This window comes from Carcharodon carcharias, chromosome 23 (assembly GCF_017639515.1).
Source record: "Carcharodon carcharias isolate sCarCar2 chromosome 23, sCarCar2.pri, whole genome shotgun sequence".
Lineage (NCBI taxonomy): Eukaryota > Metazoa > Chordata > Chondrichthyes > Lamniformes > Lamnidae > Carcharodon > Carcharodon carcharias.
The window spans coordinates 52,028,634-52,047,884 of NC_054489.1; the positions used below are offsets into that span (position 1 = coordinate 52,028,634).

Sequence of the window (19,251 nt, forward strand, 5' to 3'; positions counted from 1 at the left end):
AAAGCTAGCTGGAGGCAAATCAAAACAAAACTGGACCTGAGCTATGCTTAGCAACAATTAGAACTTGATAGTGCATCTAGGGGATATGTAACTATCAACACGCACAAGGGTCAATTTAGTCATCTACCCTTTTGAATATCATCTGCATGCACAATCTCCCAAAAGCCAATGGAGAGTCTTTTGCAAAGACTTCCCCGAGTGATAGTATACCTGGGTGATGTTCTGATCACAGGGTCAACTGAAGCCAAACACTTGGCCAACTTGGAGGAGGTGCTAAGTAGGTTATGGAAGCCGGTATACATTTAAAGAAGGATAAATACACATTTCAAGTGTCAGATGTTACTCACCTGGGTCACAGGGTGGACGCCGTGAGTTTGCATCCAGTAGAAGAGAAAGTTAGAGCAATCAAAGAGGCACCCTCTCTGTCCAGTGTAACCGAACTCAAGTCTTTTTTGGACATGAGCAACTATTATAGCTACTTCTTGCCAAACTTATCAGCTGTGTTGGCACCATTACACTTGTTGTTAAAAAAGAATCATCGTTGGTCGTGGGATTTGCAACAGGAAGAAGCATTTTTGAAAGTTAAGAAACTGTTGCATTCATCATATTCGCTAGCACATTACGGCCCATCAAAAGAGTTGGTATTAACATGTGATGCCTCTCTTTATGGTATAGGAGCCATGTTATCACATAGAATAGAAAATGGATCAGAAAGGCCCATTAACTATGTCTCGAGAACCCTCTCCACAGCTGAGAAAGTTTGTTCCCAGCTAGAAAAGGAAGGTTTATTGGTGATATTCGGAGTGAAGAAATTCCGGCTGTACCTACATGGATGACATTTCACCATTGTGTCAGACCAGAAACCATCAATGGGTTTATTCAATGAGGATAAGGCCATTCCACCAATAGCATCAATAAGAATACAATGCAGGTCTTTGATATTATCTGCACATGAGTATACCCTTATGCACCGTCCTGCTGTACATATTGCAAATGTGCTCATGCTCAGTCATCTATATACAAGGTTAAGCCTGGTGTTTCCAAACCAGAGGGGAAGCTAGAGAAGAATCAGAGTAATCAAAAATTAAATCATGATATTCACAGCAAAGTTCACAGATTCACTGTAGGTGATGTCGCTTTCATGCAGAATTTTGGAAGTGGACCTTATTGGGTTCCTGGTATAATTGTCTCAGAAACTGACCCTTGTCCTTCCAGGTGGAAGTGGAAGACCGAATTGTTCGAAAACATGTGGATCATTTTAGGAATAGAGAGACAACAACCAGCTGTTCCCCCTGTGATTAACATTGAACTATTAACCCCAGAGGTGACAGATCGACCTAGACTAGACTTGCCCGATGTCTCTGTAGAATTACCTATCCCTGAACTCCACTTTATAATGATGTATCTGGTGCTGCAGTTCCTGATCATGTCGATCAGGTGGAGGAACCTCAAGTAGTAGAGCTACGCCACTCTAACCAAATAAGGAAAGCACCTTAGAGACTTAATCTTTAATCACCTGAAGTTGTATATATGTATATGTTGTTGAATATTCAAATGTTCTCTGCAAATCAAAACTGTAAAAAAAAAACTAACAGGGAAGGAAATGTAGTATCTATAGCCTATCCTACTGTCTATCAGGGGTCATGTGATCTTGTTCTTGGAGGCTCCGACCAATAAGCCCTAAGTGCGGGTAATCCAGGGGGCAGGGCTTCTTGCTAAGGACCTGGTTCAAGCATGTAGCATCTCAAAAGCTCTCTTGTAATAAAGTTAACTCTTTCTTTTTGAAACCTGTCCAGTATGTCAAGTCATTACACTTTCTCAATCCTTTCATGAGTGGGAACAGTTTCTCCCGATCTACTCTGTCCAGACCCCTCAGGATTTTGAATGCCTCAATCAAATCTCATCTCAGCCTACTCTTCTCCAAGGAAAACAATCCCAACTTCTCCAATCTATCTACATAACTGAAGCTTTTCATCCCTGGAACCATTTTTATGAATATTTTCTTCACTCTCTCCAATGTCTTCGCATCCTTCCTAAAGTGTGGCACCCAGAATGGGATGTAATACTCCAGCTGAAGCCAAACTAGTGTCCTAAAGAAGTTCAATATAACCTCCTTGCTCTTGTACTCTATGCCACTGTTAATAAAGCCTAGGATACTGTGTGCTTTAATATTTATGCACATATACATCCAGGTCCCTCCACTCCTGCATCCTTTTAGAATTGTCCCCTTTATTTTATATTATCTCTCCATGTTCTTCTTACCAGAATGAATCACTTCACATTTCTCCACATTAAACTTCATCTGCCACCTATCTGCCCACTCCACCAACTTGGCTATGTCCTTTTAAAGTTCTACCCTGTCCTTCTCACAGTTTACAATGCTTCCAAATTTCATATCATCTGCAAATTTTAAACTGTGCCTTGTCCACAGAGGTCTAAGTCATTGACATGTATCAGGAAAAGCAGGAGACCTAACACTGACCCCTGGGGAAGTCCACAATAAACATTTCCCCAGCCCAAAAAACATCCATTAACCTCGAGTCTGTTTCCTGTCACTCAGCCAATTTCACATCCATGTTCCTACTGTCCCTTTTATTCCATGGGCTATAACTTTGCTCTCAAATCTATTGTGCAGCACTATATCAAATACCTGTATCAAATCAGACTCAGCTTCTACCTCATTACAGCCTTGGTTCAAACATGGACAAAAGAGCTGAACTCCTGAGGTGAAGTGAGAGTGACTGCCCTTGACATCAAGACAGTGTTTGACCGAGTGTGGCATCAAGGAGCCCTAGCAAAACAGGGTCAATAGGAATTGGGGGAAATTCTCCCCTGGTTGGAGTCATACCTAGCACAAAGGAAGATGGTTGTGGTTTTTGGAGGTCAGTCATCTCAGCTCCAGGGCATCACTGCAGGAGTTCCTCAGGGTAGTGTCCTCGGCCCAACCATCTTCAGCTGCTTCATCAATGACCTTCCTTCCATCATAAGGTCAGAAGTGGGGATGTTCGCTGAAGATTGCACAATGTTCAGCTCCATTCGCGACTCTTCAGATACTGAAGCAGTCCATGTCCAAATGCAGCAAGTGCTGGACAATATCCAGGTTTGGGCTGATAAGTGACAAGTAACATTTGTGCCACACAAGCACCAGGCAATGACCATCTTCAACAAGAGAGAGTCTAACCATTGCCCCTTGACATCTAATAGCATTACCATCACTGAATCCCCCACTATCAACATCCTCGGGGTTACCATTGACCAGAAACTGAACTTAAGTAGAAACATAAATACCGTGGCTCCAAGGGCAGGTCAGAGGCTCAGAATCTTGTGGCAAATAACTCACCTCCTGACTCCTGACAGAGCACAAGTCAGGAGTGTGATGGAATACTGTCCACTTGCCTGGATGAGTGCAGCTCCCACAACACTCAAGAAGCTCAACACCATCCATGACAAAGCTGCCGCTTGATTGGCACCCCATCCACAAACATTCACTCCCTCCACCACCGATGCACAGTAGCAGCAGTGTGTGTACCATCTACAAGATGCACTGCAGGAACTCACCAAGGCTCCTTAGACAGCACCTTTCAAACCCACCACCACTACCACCTAGAAGGACAAGTGCAGCAGATAGATGGGAACACCACCACCTGGAAATTCCCCTTCAACTCACTTACCATCCTGACTTAGAAATATATCAATATTGCTTAAGAACAATCTGAGAGTCACCATTATTTATTTAATGACTTGAATTTAAACCCCCCCCCCCAACTGCCATGATGGGATTTGAATCCATGGCCCCAGGTTATTAGCCCAGGCCTCTGGATCGCTCATCCGGTTACATTAGCATATTACCATTCTGAAGAAGAATCAAACAGACTAGAAACGTTAACTCTGTTTCTCACGCCACAGATGCTGTCAGATCTGCTGAGATTTTCCAGCATTTTCTGTTTCTATTACATGACCACTTTGCTACCCATGAGACAGTGGGAAAGAATTCAAGCTCCATGCCTGGGAGCTGCTTTATTGCTTGTGGCCATATGAAGATGTTCCTGTATTCAGTAATGTCATGGGGGGAGGGCAGCGTTGACCAGGTCCGGGTGGGGGTGGGGTGGTGACACGGTGGGATGGGGGAGGTGCTGGTTGAGCTGTGATTCTCAGTATCACATCATAATGATAAGAGTCCTAACAAAAGCACCATGAAGGAGCTGAAACCCACCAGAGCCGAGTCCATCACTTCCATTTCTACTTTTTTCTCCCCCTTTGTATTGGGCACTTCCCACAGGAAGACAGGGTCTGTCTGGTCTGGGCAGGTCTTCAGAATCTCATGGGGAGAATTTCCCCCCTGTTGGGGCGGGGAGGGGTTGGGCGTGTAGCCGGTTGCCGCCGGCGGTCAGTTGCGTGCCGCCATTTTACGTGGGCGGGCTAATTAACGCCCACCCAGCGTGACGCTCACCCGGAAACACTGAGCGCTCCCTGTGTGGGTGGGGGGCGGAGGGGGGGTGGTGTGGCCTGAGTCAGGGCCTGCGCTCTGTCACACACAGAAATCTCCCTGAGCCACAGAGCAGCCTCAAGGAGATTATTTGATTGTGAAGAATTAAAATAAAGAAAATAAAATTATTCAGACATATCCCCTCGTGTGACGGTGTCACATGAGCTGGGACATGTCAAAGAACCCTAATAAAAAATTTTATTCAATTTTTAAGCCCTTCATGAAGCCTCTTCCCGTCCGTGGATGAGGTTCCATGAAAAATGCGAAGGCCGCCTGGGCTCTTCACCTGTCCAGCAACCTTAAGATTGGACGGGCAGCCCTGACAACCAGCTTAATTAGATTATTAACGGCCTTAATAGGCCTTTGAAGGTTTGGCAGGCACGCAGCTGACTCCAGTGCGAACCCGTTGAACTGAAGATCAGAATGACACACACCCGACATCACCGGCCATCGTTTTACACTTGGCGAGCGGGGCCCAGCCCCACACACTGAGCAGGAGATTCAGGCCATGGTCTCCTGGCCAAACAATCCTTCCACCTCCCCACGAGAAGGCAGGGGAGAGTCAAGGGATAGTCACAGATAAACAAAGGGAAAGACACAATAAGGGTACAATTTTGAAATTTGCAGATAAGAATCAATTTAGAAGTGGAGTGGACAATTTGGAAAATAATTATCGACTTTAAGAAGCCGTAAGCAGGTTGGTGGAGTGGAGTTGGAGTCGGTAGAGTGGGTGGAGTGAGTGAAGTTGGTGGAGTTGGAGTTGGTGGAGTGAGTGGAGTTGGTGGAGTGGATGGAGTGGGTGGAGTGGGTGGAGTGGGTGGAGTGGGTGGAGTGGGTGAAGTGGGTAGAGTTGGAGTGGGTGGAGTGGGTGGAGTTGGTGGAGTTGGTGGAGTTGGTGGAGTTTGTGGAGTGGGTGGAGTGGGTGGAGTGGGTGGAGTGGGTGGAGTTGGTGGAGTTGGTGGAGTGGGTGGAGTTGGTGGAGTGGGTGGAGTTGGTGGAGTGGGTGGAGTTGGTGGAGTTGGTGGAGTGGGTGGAGTGGGTGGAGTTGGTGGAGTTGGTGGAGTTGGAGTTGGTGGAGTGGGTGGAGTGGATGGAATGGATCGAGTGGGTGGAGTTGGTGGAGTGGATGGAGTGGGTGGAGTGGGTGGAGTGGGTGGTGTAGGTGGAGTGGATGGAGTGGGTGGAGTGGGTGGAGTGGGTGGAGTGGGTGGTGTAGGTGGAGTGGATGGAGTGGGTGGAGTGGGTGGAGTGGGTGGAGTTGATGGAGTTGGTGGAGTGGGCGGAGTGGGTGGAGTTGGTGGAGTGGGTGGAGTGGATGGAGTGGGTGGAGTGGGTGGAGTTTGTGGAGTGGGTGAAGTGGGTAGAGTTGAAGTGGGTGGAGTGGGTGGAGTGGGTGGAGTTGGTGGAGTTGGTGGAGTTGGTGGAGTGGGTGGAGTTGGTGGAGTGGGTGGAGTGGGTGGAGTGGGTGGAGTGGGTGGAGTGGGTGGAGTTGGTGGAGTGGGTGGAGTTGGTGGAGTGGGTGGAGTTGGTGGAGTGGGTGGAGTGGGTGGAGTTGGTGGAGTTGGTGGAGTGGGTGGAGTTGGAGTTGGTGGAGTGGGTGGAGTGGATGGAATGGATCGAGTGGGTGGAGTTGGTGGAGTGGATGGAGTGGGTGGAGTGGGTGGAGTGGGTGGTGTAGGTGGAGTGGATGGAGTGGGTGGAGTGGGTGGAGTGGGTGGAGTGGGTGGTGTAGGTGGAGTGGATGGAGTGGGTGGAGTGGGTGGAGTGGGTGGAGTTGGTGGAGTTGGCGGAGTGGGTGGAGTTGGTGGAGTGGGTGGAGTGGATGGAGTGGGTGGAGTGGGTGGAGTTTGTGGAGTGGGTGAAGTGGGTAGAGTTGGAGTGGGTGGAGTGGGTGGAGTGGGTGGAATGGATCGAGTGGGTTGAGTTGGTGGAGTGGATGGAGTGGGTGAAGTGGGTAGAGTTGGAGTGGGTGGAGTGGGTGGAGTTGGTGGAGTTTGTGGAGCGGATGGAGTGGATGGAGTGGGTGGAGTTTGTGGAGTGGGTGGAGTGGGTGGAGTGAGTGGAGTTGGTGGAGTGGGTGGAGTTGGAGTGGGTGGAGTGGGTGGAGTTTGTGGAGTGGGTGAAGTGGGTAGAGTTGGAGTGGGTGGAGTGGGTGGAGAGGGTGGAATGGATCGAGTGGGTTGAGTTGGTGGAGTGGATGGAGTGGGTGAAGTGGGTAGAGTTGGAGTGGGTGGAGTGGGTGGAGTTGGTGGAGTTTGTGGAGTGGATGGAGTGGGTGGAGTTTGTGGAGTGGGTGGAGTGGGTGGAGTGGGTGGAATGGATGGAGTTGGTGGAGTTGGAGTTGGTGGAGTCGGTGTTGGTGGAGTTGGTGGAGTTGGTAGAGGTTGTGGAGTGTGTGGAGTTGGAGTTGGTGGAGTGGGTGGAGTGGGTGATGTGGGTGGAGTGGGTGGAGTTGGTGGCCTGGGTGCTGTGGGAGGAGTTGGTGTTGGTGGAGTGGGTGGAGTAGGTGGAGTGGGTGGAGTGGGTGGAGTTGGTGTTGTTGGTGGAGTGGGTGGAGTGGGTGGAGTTGGTGGAGTGGGTGCTGTGGGTGGAGTTGGTGTTGGTGCAGTGGGTGGAGTGGGAGGAGTTGGTGGAGTTGGTGTTGGTGGAGTAGGTGGAGTAGGTGGAGTGGGTGGAGTGGGTGGAGTTGGTGTTGTTGGCATCGGTGGAGTGGGTGGAGTGGGAGGAGTTGGTGGAGTTGGTGTTGGTGGAGTAGGTGGAGTGGGTGGAGTGGGTGGAGTGGGAGGAGTTGGTGGAGTTGGTGTTGGTGGAGTAGGTGGAGTAGGTGGAGTGGGTGGAGTGGGTGGAGTTGGTGTTGTTGGCATCGGTGGAGTGGGTGGAGTGGGAGGAGTTGGTGGAGTTGGTGTTGGTGGAGTAGGTGGAGTGGGTGGAGTGGGTGGAGTGGGAGGAGTTGGTGGAGTTGGTGTTGGTGGAGTAGGTGGAGTGGGTGGAGTGGGTGGAGTTGGTGTTGTTGGCATCGGTGGAGTGGGTGGAGTGGGTGGACACATGGCAGAACAACACAGAAATGTGTGAGGTGATATATTTTGGTTGGAAGGGTGAGTAAAAACATTACAAGCTAAATGGAGCACAGAGAGAGATACCCATAATCAAATCTTTAAAAGTGGCAGGACTGGTTAACAAGGCTGTAAATAAAGCACATGGGGTCCTCAGCTTTATAAATCGAGGTAAGCACAGAAGCCAGGAAGCTAAAACACTTGTTCAGCCCCAACTGGAGTATTGTGTCCAGTCTTGGGCACCACACTTTAGAAAAGACATGAAGCTTTTGGAGAGTCTGCAGATGAGATTTACTAGAATGGTTCCAGGATTGAACAATTACACATACAGAGAGGAACTGGAGAAACTGGGCTTGTCCTCCTTAGGAGAGAGAAGACTAAAAAGTGATTTGATCGAGGTGTTCAAAAAATCCTGAGGGGTTTGGATAGAGTAAATAGAGAGAACCTGTTTCCAGTGGCTAAAGGATCTCCTGAGGCACAGCTTTAAGATGCTTGGCAAAAGAACCAAAGGCAACATGCTCTTATATTCTAACGACTTAAGGAAAAATTATACTATACAAAGAGTGTTTAAAATTTGGAATGCACTGTATGATGGGGTAGTGGATACAAATTCAATGGCAAGTCTCAGAATGGAATTGGAGGAATACAGCAAGGAGGAAAATTGCAGGAATATAAGAAAAGAATCAATGGGGGAGGGTTGGGGAGAGGGTGGGACTAATTGGGTTACTCTTTGAAAGAGCCCCCACAGACTCAGTGGGCTGACTGACTGTGTCTGCTATTCTCTGGTTCTATTCTATGGTACTGTTTCTAATTTGTTTTGTTTTTTCTATTCCAGGGCTTTTTTGTTGCTTTTATTTACTGTTTCTGCAATGGAGAGGTGAGTCACACCCGCTGCTCATAAAAAATCCTGCAAATCAGAAATCAAAACCCAAATATACTGGAACGTGCACCAACACCTCCATTTTTTTAAGACTCTTTAAAACCTACCACCTTGACCAAAACTTTTGGTCATCTGTCATAATCGTCCTTATGTAGCTTCTTATCAAATGTTGCCTTCCTCTGAAGCACCTTGGAAACCTTTCCTGTATTAGATGCTGTAGAAATGTACATTTTACATGTTTATATTTCACTGCTGGTCCTTTGACTGGTCCACTCCTGAAACATTCACCTGACCTTTCTACAAATATTAACAGACCTGTTGTGTGTTTCCAGCATTTGCCATAAGTGTGGTAACTCAGACATTGAGTTGGAACCTATCTGTAACAGCTTTGTAACAATCAGCAATAGGTAACACGTCCCGCTTCATCTGTCTTTACGAACTGTGGGTTGATATCAATGAGAAGTTACTCAGAGACACTGCCTGTGGCTGGTGAGGTTTGGCTGCAGAGGCCGATCGCTCAGCTGCTGGAATTTGCTGGAATAGTGGCCGGGATTTTCCGAGATGTTTGATGGCGTGAGCGGACAATATGATGGGAAACCAGTTTGCGATTGTCCACACAGCCCGTCAATGGTGGGCCATGTTCCCTGCTATTGGACATCAGGAACCTCATTGTAATACAGCAGCATTTCATTATAAGGCCAGCCCGCTGGACTCATCCCCCCCACTGGATCATCCACCAACGTCAGTGTGAAAACACCCCGATGTGTTTCACAACAACAAGCTGGTGAGCTACACTTCACTCGGGACTTTGAGGTCTGTTTGCCGACCTTGCTTCAGGCAGCACTTGTGGTCTCAGCGCCAGGCTTCACAGGCAGCACCACATCACTGTTAGAGGGGCTCACGGGCAGGTCTCTCCCTCCCAGACCAGCTGTCAGGCAGGGGGTGGTCTTTCAATGGCTGCAGGGCTAGGGCTTCCTCAGGGGAGGGGGAGAAGTGGCCTCAAACAAGGGAAGAGGCTGCAGGGTGAGGGCTGTACTGGGGAAGGGGGGTATCCCAGGGTGAGTGTGGGGGCACTTGTTGATCTGTGCAAGTGGCCTCAAGATGGTGAGGGTGAGGAGGCAGTCTCCAGAGGAGATGAGGCCAGATGGAGATGTGAGGGTGTGTGTGAGAGAGAGTGAGCGGTGATGTTCCTTGGGCTGGCAGTGAGTGAGATGCCAGTGAATGTGTGATGGATGTGTGAGTTTAGGGAGATGAGATGGTTGCCTTACCCTGCATTGGATGGCCAAGCTCCTTCTGTGCAGTGTTGGCACTGATCACTCATGAAGATGGCATCCGTGACCCGTGTTACTCTCCGCAGATGCTGCCAGACCTGCTGAGTTTTTCCAGGTATTTTTATTTTTATTTTTGTTTTGGATTTCCAATCAGATCCATGTGGCTGTGCCTGAGCTGTCTCAGCCGCAGAAGAATGGTCACTTTTTACAGGGTTTCCCGAATGTCCAGCTGCCTCCCTCCCCCTGTCCACATGTGCTTGTGCACTAACATCAACCACAGAGCGGCTCTTGACCCACCCCCCCACCACGAAGTCACCTCAGCATTGAAGTCCAACAGGTGACCCATGAGTGCTGTGCAGCGTTTCTGTGCATTCCGTCTGTCCGAGTTCCCCCCAAAGAGCAGGTCACCGAGGAGAATGCCCTGTGTGTGCTGTTGTGAAACAGGTCGGTGTGTTTTCCTGCTGACATGGGCAAACAATCCAGCTGTGGGGAGACGATTCCAGCAGGCTGGTCTTATAATGAGATGCAGATGTGTTACAGTGAGGTTCCCGATGTCTGATGGAGGGACACACCATCGACAGGCTGAATGGACCATCGCAAACTGATTTCACAACGTTGCGAAGCAGGTCTCTGGCCTTCTCGCCAAATTGACCGTTCACACCACTGAACACACCCACTGCCCCCAGGCACAGAAAACTCCCCCCAGTGTCTGGGACAGGGTGTCTGGGACAGTGTGTCTGGGATGGCGTGTCTGGGATAGTGTGTCTGGGATAGTGTGTCTGGGATAGTGTGTCTGGGGCAGTTCCTGGGATGGCATGTCTGGGACGGTATGTCTGGGACAGTGTATCTGGGACAGTGAGTCTGGGATAGTGTGTCTAGGATAGTGTGTCTGGACAGTTCCTGGGACACTGACTGGGTCAGTGTGTCAGGGTCAATGTGTCTGGGACAGTGACTGGGTCAATGTCTCTGGGAGAGTGTGTCTGGGACAGTAACTGGGACCCGTGTGTCTGGGACAGTGTCTGGGACCGTGTGCCTGGAAAGTTCCTGGACGATATGTCTGGGATACTGACTGAGATGGTGTGTCTGTGACAGTGCCTGAGATGGTGTGTCTGGGACAGTGTGCTGGGACGATGTGTCTGGACCAGTGACTGGGACGATGTGTCTGGAACAGTGTCTGGGACGGTCTGCCTGGGATGGTGTGCCTAGGACAGTGTGTCTGGGATGGTGTGTCTGGTGTCTGGAACAGTACCTGGTACGGTGTGTCTGGGACAGTGTCTGGGACGGTGTGTCTGGGACGGTGTGTCTGGGACAGTGTCTGGGACGGTGTGTCTGGGACGGTGTGTCTGGGATGGTGTGCCTGGAAAAGTGACTGGGACTAGGCTCAAACCCATGACCTTCTAGCTTGGAGTCAAGTGTTTGCTGCAAACAGATCAAAGTTATCACCCTGTGCAGAGCTGCAAGAGTCTCAGCAGCCTCAATGACATCTTCATCTAAATTACCCCATTATAGTGATGTCATGCCCCCATCACTCCATTATAACTGCCTGCTTTTATTCTATGCTCTGTAACCGTGTGCTTTATCCTGTGCTCACTAGGTCCAGTCAGAGATAAAGAAGTCCTGGTTCAGGAGGAATCTAACTCTGAACTTTAATCAGAAGCTGCGACCTGGCAGCAGCTGTCCCTATGGAACAGTGACCTCTCACACCACCAATAGCATCAGCATGACCATGGCCACCAGAGGAGCATCCACACTGCACACTAACACCAAGCACTCTGTACTGCCACTGCACTCCTTCTCCAACCTTCCTGTCTACATCACAAGCACATTCCAGTCAGACAACTCCCTGCCCTCTCCAACCCTGGAGAGCATCAAGAAGAAGATAGAGAGCAAGGACCATTTTGCAAATCAGGAGCAGCAGAAACCCAAAGCCCCTCTGCACAACCAATGGGAAACTGTGCTATAAAAAAGATAAATGTATTTATTGTAGCTTGAAACTTTCCTTTACTGAATAAAAAAAGACATTGCATGTTGAGCTAAACAGTGGTGGCAAATAATGTTTAAGGGTTAAATTACCATTAAGGAGGGTTCAACAAGGGTCCACATCCTGGGATTGTGTGTTTCATAAACTCCTCTGGCTTACCTCTGTGCTGTGTACAGGTTGGGTGTGTATGAGAGTCGGTAACAATTCACTGAAGGGCAGGATTGCATTCAGGGGAAAAGGGCATTTTGTAAATATAGTGTCAACATCAAGAAATATCACCAGCTGCCCTGGTGCTAACCCAGGGGTCCGGCAGGTCATCTTAATTTGCTTTCTGTTTAGAAGCTCTGTACATGATTACTGACCTATTGTGGGAAAGCCAGAGACAGTAACACATGTGTACAACCCTATACTCCTGATACTGCTCAATGATGTGACATGCCTTTTTTAACATGTCAAACATTTTGATGCCAACTCTGGCAGCCTGATTTCACAGCCAGGTACCAACCTGTGAAACCATGATTCTGCTGATGGAGGAGGTACTTTTCAAATGTGTACTTCCTCAACAGAGAGCGGACAATGAAATGACCCAGTTAAATAAACCCCAGCTGCCCACAGTCCCATGAGCAATAATAATTCTGCAAATGAATAAACATATTCTCCAAGCTGATAATAATTACACAGACACAGCTCTCACCCATTGCCCAGTGAAGACATGTCTTAACTTTAAACACAGACTGTATATCTGTGGAAGCTTTGGGTTAAAATGGAACTTCCAAGGTCGCTAGGATGGCTGCCAAAGGGACAGGTGACCATTGCAGCATCCACACAAAATACCTCAAGTTTCAGAATGTTTCTAATTGGTCATCCTTGGTGGGAGACTTCCCTTGAATGGACTTGCCTAGACAGCACCCTTTTGTGGAATTCACATGTGCCATAGTTTGAAGTTTACTCCAAACACAGAATCAATAGACCTCTAGACTTCTTGTCTCAAAGATCATTGCCTGAGAAGCGAGAGCTAAAGAGACCAGTTATCCACAAAATAAATGTGAAAGACCACCATCTATCTCATATTGTGTACTGATGTCTTTAGATTCCCAAACTATTCCAGTTAAATAATACCAATATTGGCCATGTGATTGAAAGCAGCTGGTGATAACAAGTTTTGAGCTAAAGGCCCAGAATAAATCTGGGCAATCTGCAGAAAAGAGGAGACAGTAACTTCAGGAAAGGCAGTGTCATATTTGCCTTTTAAGAACCATCAGTCATCAGCTAGTCTGAGAATCAGACTCTGAAACTAGTCATCCAGCAGCCAAAATACTTAATCTGTTCCAGTATTAAGGTTTATCTGAGAACCAACCTCCTAGACATTCGACTACGAGAAACCTCACAACCTGCTATGAAACCTTCATTTTACAAGACCCTCACTTCAACTTTAAATCATCAAATCCATTCAAGAAACCATAGGCCTGCCATTTTGGAGAGCAGAAATCGTAAATCAGAGACTGAATTAACTGTAATCTGTAAAAGAACACTATCTTTATCTGCATTTAAACTTTGTGTGTGTGTGTGTGAATGAGTATAAGAGGCCAAGTGTATGGCATTGCATTAATTTGGGGTTAGTTTGTGAGGATAAATAACCTTCCTTATTTTAAACTCATGAAAGCTTGCTGCTGCATTATTTAATTGGATTACACACTCTGAGGGCAAGAAAAGGCACCTCTCTTTCCATTCACAACATACTCATCACAGGCAGTTAGGGAGCAGGTACATTCTGTCCATGACACCCTGCTAATGTTGACTTTGAGTGAAGGCACAGTAAGAAATTCACTTGTTTTTCAACTGCTCATTTACATACATGGATTGGTCTAATGTTTGAAGAATGGTCACTTCATTGAGGTAGCAGAGGGAAATCAGCGCCTGAGTGATTACCATCAGGAGAGACGGGCTGAGAGAAAAAATTTGTAAAACCAGATTTCAGATCATTTTGCAGAAGCCTGGGACCTGGGGTCTGGGACCTGGGGTCTGGGACACCGCTGAACATCTCCAGCCAGTTACTGCGCTTCAAGATTACGGTTAAACATTTTAACAATTACAGATTCTTGGCTAGGTCAACAGGAAAATTATCAGAACAAGCAGAAATAATACAGCAGCAAGCTTTCATGAGTTTAAAATAAGGAAGGATATTTATCCTCACAAACTAACCCCAAATTAATGCAATGCCATACACTTGGCCTCTTGTACGCATTCACACACACACACACACACAAAGTTTAAATGCAGATAAAGATAGTGTTCTTTTAGATGGAGGGTGAGCAACTGCCACATTTGGCTGGTCAAGTAACTCTGTGTTCTTCTGTTCTTCATCAACTCAAAATCCCAAAATGGATCCCACACCACTTTAAAAACAGTCCTCAGCAAATTAAGAAAAGCAGCTAAAAGGAAATGATCTCAGGCATGTGGCAGGCTGGCCCCTAAACAACATACAGCAGAAGGGCAGAAAGTGCAAGAATTTCATTTCCCTGAGCTGATCGCAGTCAGAAGCACTGATCACAACAGAAGCTCTCGCTACCTCCAGAGATTCCTGCAATAATGTGCTTGTGTGTGGAAATTAGGTAAAAAATGCATTTGGAATAGACTCAAAAGCACAATTATCCAGTCAATACTTCCACAATGTTTGGTGTGGCTTTAGATGATGACTAATGCCTATTAAAATTTACCCCAGTGAGAGTCAGTGTCTATGGAACGGTACCCCAGTCAGAGTCATTGTGTATGGAACTGTACCCCAGTCAGAGTCATTGTGTATGGAACTGTACCCCAGTCAGAGTCATTGTGTATGGAACTGTACCCCAGTGAGAGTCAGTGTGTGTGGGACTGTACCCCAGTGAGAGTCATTGTGTGTGGTACTGTAACCCAGTGAGAGTCAGTGTGTGTGGGACTATACACATTGAGAGACAGTGCGTGTGGGACTGTATGCCAGTCAGAGTCAGTGTGTGTGGAACTGTAGCCCAGTGAGTGTCAGTGTATGTGGAACTGTACCCCAGTGAGAGTCAGTGCGTGTGGCACTGTACCCCAGTGAGAGTCAGTGTGTGTGGAACTGTATCGCAGTGACAGTCAGTTTGTGTGGGACTGTACCCCAGTGAGAGTCATTGTGTGTGGGACTGTACCCCAGTGAGAGTCAGTGTGTGTGGGACTGTACCCCAGTGAGAGTCATTGTGTGTGGTACTGTAACCCAGTGAGAGTCAGTGTGTGTGGGACTATACACATTGAGAGACAGTGCGTGTGGGACTGTATGCCAGTCAGAGTCAGTGTGTGTGGAACTGTAGCCCAGTGAGTGTCAGTGTATGTGGAACTGTACCCCAGTGAGAGTCAGTGCGTGTGGCACTGTACCCCAGTGAGAGTCAGTGTGTGTGGAACTGTATCGCAGTGACAGTCAGTTTGTGTGGGACTGTACCCCAGTGAGAGTCATTGTGTGTGGGACTGTACCCCAGTGAGAGTCAGTGTGTGTGGAACTGTATCGCAGTGACAGTCAGTTTGTGTGGGACTGTACCCCAGTGAGAGTCATTGTGTGTGGGACTGTACCCCATTGAGAGACAGTGCGTGTGGGACTGTAGCCCAGTGAGTGTCAGTGTGTGTGGGACTGTACCCCAGTGAGAGTCAGTGTGTGTGGGACTGTACCCCAGTGAGTGTCAGTGTGTGTGGGACTGTACCCCAGTGAGAGTCAGTGCGTGTGGGACTGTACCCCAGTGAGAGTCATTGTGTGTGGTACTGTAACCCAGTCAGAGTCAGTGTGTGTGTGGAACTGTACCCCAGTCAGAGTCAGTGTGTGTGGAACTGTATCCCAGTGAGAGTCAGTGTGTGTGGAATTGTATCCCAGTGAGAGTCAGTGTGTGTGGAACTGTACACCTGTGAGAGTCAGTGTGTGTGGAACTGTATCCCAGTGAGAGTAAGTCTGTGTGGGACTGAAAACCAGTGAGAGACAGTGTGTGTGGGACTGTACCCCACTGAGAGTCAGTGTGTGTGGGAGTGTACCCTAGTGAGAGTCAGTATGTGTGGAACAGTACACCAATGAGAGTCAGTGTGTGTGTAACTGTACACCAATGAGAGTCAGTGTGTGTGTAACTGTACCCCAGTGAGAGTCAGTGTGTGTGGGACCCATAACACAGTGAGATTCAGTGTGTGTGGGACCCATACAGCAGTGAGAGTCAGGGTATGTGGGTCCCATAACACAGTGAGAGTCAGTTTGTGTGGAACTGTACCCCAGTGAGAGTCAGTGTGTGTGGAACTGTATCCCAGTCAGAGTCAGTGTGCATGGAACAGTACCACAGTGAGAGTCAGTCTGTGTGGAACAGTACCCCAGTCAGAGTCAGTGTGTGTGAGACCCGTACCCCAGTGAGAGACAGTGTGTGTGGGACTGTAGCCCAGAGAGAGGCATTGTGTATCAGACCCGTACCCCAGTGAGAGTCAGCGTGAGCGGGACTGTACCCCAGTGAGAGTCAGTGTGTGTGGAACTGTAGCCCAGTGAGAGTCATTGTGTGTGGGACTGTACGCCAGAGAGAGTCAGTATGTGTGGAACTGTATCCCAGTGAGAGTCAGTGTGTGTGGGACTGTAACCCAGTGAGAGTCATTGTGTGTGGGAATGTACCCCAGACAGAGTCAGTGTGTGTTGAACTGTATCCCAGTGAGAGTCAGTGTGTGTGGGACTGTAACCCAGTGAGAGTCATTGTGTGTGGGACTGTAACCCAGTGAGAGTCAGTGTGTTTGGAACTGTATCCCTGTGAGAGTTAGTGTGTGTGGAACTGTACAACTGTGAGAGTCATGGTGTGTGGAATTGTATCCCAGTGAGAGTCAGTCTGTGAGGGAATGTATCCAAGTGAGAGTCAGTCTGTGTGAGACTGTACACCAGTGAGAGTCAGTCTGTGTGGGACAGTACCCCAGTGAGAGTTATTGTGTGTGGGACTGTACCTCAGTGAGAGTCAGTGTGTTTGAGACCCGTACCCTAGTGAGAGTCAGTGTGTGTGGAACTGTATCCCAGTGAGAGTCAGTGTGTGTGGAACTGTACTCCAGTGAGAGTCTTTGTGTGTAGGACTGTACCCCAGTGAGAGTCAGTGTGTGTGGAACTGTATCCCAGTGAGAGTCAGTGTGTGTGGAATTGTATCCCAGTCAGAGTCAGTGTGTGTGGAACTGTACACCTGTGAGAGTCAGTGTGTGTGGAACTGTATCCCAGTGAGAGTCAGTGTGTGTGGGACTGTAACCCAGTGAGAGTCATTGTGTGTGGGAATGTACCCCAGACAGAGTCAGTGCGTGTTGAACTGTATCCCAGTGAGAGTCAGTGTGTGTGGGACAGTAACCCAGTGAGAGTCAGTTTGTGTGGGACTGTACCCCAGTGAGAGTCAGTGTGTTTGGAACTGTATCCCAGTGAGAGTCAGTGTGTGTGGAAATGTACACCTGTGAGAGTCATGGTGTGTGGAACTGTATACAAGTGAGTCAGTCTGTGTGGGACTGAATCCAAGTGAGAGTCAGTCTGTGTGGGACTGTAACCCAGTGAGAGTTATTGTGTGTTTGACTGTACCTCAGTGAGAGTCAGTGTGTGTGGGACCCGTACCCTAGTGAGAGTCAGTGTGTGTGGAACTGTATCCCAGTGAGAGTCAGTGTGTGTGGAACTGTACTCCAGTGAGAGTCTTTGTGTGTAGGACTGTACCCCAGTGAGAGTCAGTGTGTGTGGAACTGTATCCCAGTGAGAGTCAGTGTGTGTGGAACTGTATCCCAGTCAGAGTCAGTGTGGGTGGAACTGTACACCTGTGAGAGTCAGTGTGTGTGGAACTGTATCCCAGTGAGAGTAAGTCTGTGTGAGACTGAAAACCAGTGAGAGACAGTGTGTGTGGGACTGTACCCCACTGAGAGTCCGTGTGTGTGGGAGTGTACCACAGTCAGAGTCAGTGTGTGTGTGACCCGTACCCTAGTGAGAGTCAGTACGTGTGGAACTGTACTCCAGTGAGAGTCAGTGTGTGTGGAACTGTACACCAATGAGAGTTAGTGTGTGTGTAACTGTACCCCAGTGAGAGTCAGTGTGTGTGGGACCCATACCACAGTGAGATTCAGTGTGTGTGGGACCCATACACCAGTGAGAGTCAGGGTGTGTGGGTCCCATAACCCAGTGAGAGTCAGTTTGTGTGGAACTGTACCCCAGTGAGAGTCAGTGTGTGTGGAACTGTACCCCAGTCAGAGTCAGTGTGCATGGAAGAGTACTCCAGTGAGAGTCAGTATGTGTGGAACTGTACCCCAGTCAGAGTCAGTGTGTGTGGGACCCGTACCCCAGTGAGAGTCAGCGTGTGCGGGACTGTACCCCAGTGAGAGTCATTGTGTGTGGGACTGTACCCCAGAGAGAGTCAGTGTGTGTGGAACTGTATCCCAGTGAGAGTCAGTGTGTGTGGGACTGTAGCCCAATGAGAGTTATTGTGTGTGGGAATTTACCCCAGTGAGAGTCAGTGTGTTTGGAACTGTATCCCTGTGAGAGTCAGTGTGTGTGGAATTGTACACCTGTGAGAGTCATGGTGTGTGGAATTGTATCCCAGTGAGAGTCAGTCTGTGTGGGAATGTATCCAAGTGAGAGTCAGTCTGTGTGAGACTGTACACCAGTGAGAGTCAGTGTGTTTGGAACTGTATCCCAGTGAGCGTCTGTGTGTGTGGAACTGTATCCCAGTGAGAGTCAGTGTGTGTGGAACTGTAGCCCAATGAGAGTTATTGTGTGTGGGAATTTACCCCAGTGAGAGTCAGTGTGTTTGGAACTGTATCCCTGTGAGAGTCAGTGTGTGTGGAATTGTACACTTGTGAGAGTCATGGTGTGTGGAATTGTATCCCAGTGAGAGTCAGTCTGTGTGGGAATGTATCCAAGTGAGAGTCAGTCTGTGTGAGACTGTACACCAGTGAGAGTCAGTCTGTGTGGGACTGTACCCCAATGAGAGTTATTGTGTGTGGGACTGTACCTCAGTGAGAGTCAGTGTGTGTGGGACCCGTACCCTAGTGAGAGTCAGTGTGTGTGGAACTGTATTCCAGTGAGAGTCAGTGTGTGTGGAACTGTACTCCAGGGAGAGTCTTTGTGTGTAGGACTGTACGCCAGTGAGAGTCAGTGTGTGTGGAACTGTATCCCAGTGAGAGTCAGTGTGTGTGGAATTGTATCCCAGTCAGAGTCAGTGTGTGTGGAACTGGACACCTGTGAGAGTCAGTGTCTGTGGAACTGTATCCCAGTGAGAGTAAGTCTGTGTGGGACTGAAAACCAGTGAGAGACAGTGTGTGTGGGACTGTACCCCACTGAGAGTCAGTGTGTGTGGGAGTGTACCCCAGTCAGAGTCAGTGCGTGTGGGACCCGTACCCCAGTGACAGTCAGTATGTGCGGAACTGTACTCCAGTGAGAGTCAGTGTGTGTGGAACTGTACACCAATGAGAGTCAGTGTGTGTGTAACTGTACCACAGTGAGAGTCAGTGTGTGTGGGACCCATACCACAGTGAGAGTCAGTGTGTGTGGGACCCATACCACAGTGAGAGTCAGGGTGGGTGGAACCGTACCCAAGTGAGAGTCAGTT

General features: G+C 48.6%; 1 protein-coding gene across 1 annotated transcript in view; it reads left to right on the plus strand.

Moving 5' to 3' along the window:
• LOC121268977 (parathyroid hormone/parathyroid hormone-related peptide receptor-like) overlaps positions 1-11,653 on the plus strand; it is a 100,554-nt gene extending 88,901 nt beyond the window's left edge. The window contains exons 15-16 of the mRNA XM_041173279.1: positions 8,375-8,416; positions 11,285-11,653. Coding sequence (XP_041029213.1) covers positions 8,375-8,416; positions 11,285-11,653 — 411 coding nt within the window. The remainder of the gene's footprint in view (positions 1-8,374; positions 8,417-11,284) is intronic.
• The last annotated feature ends 7,598 nt before the right edge of the window (positions 11,654-19,251 follow it).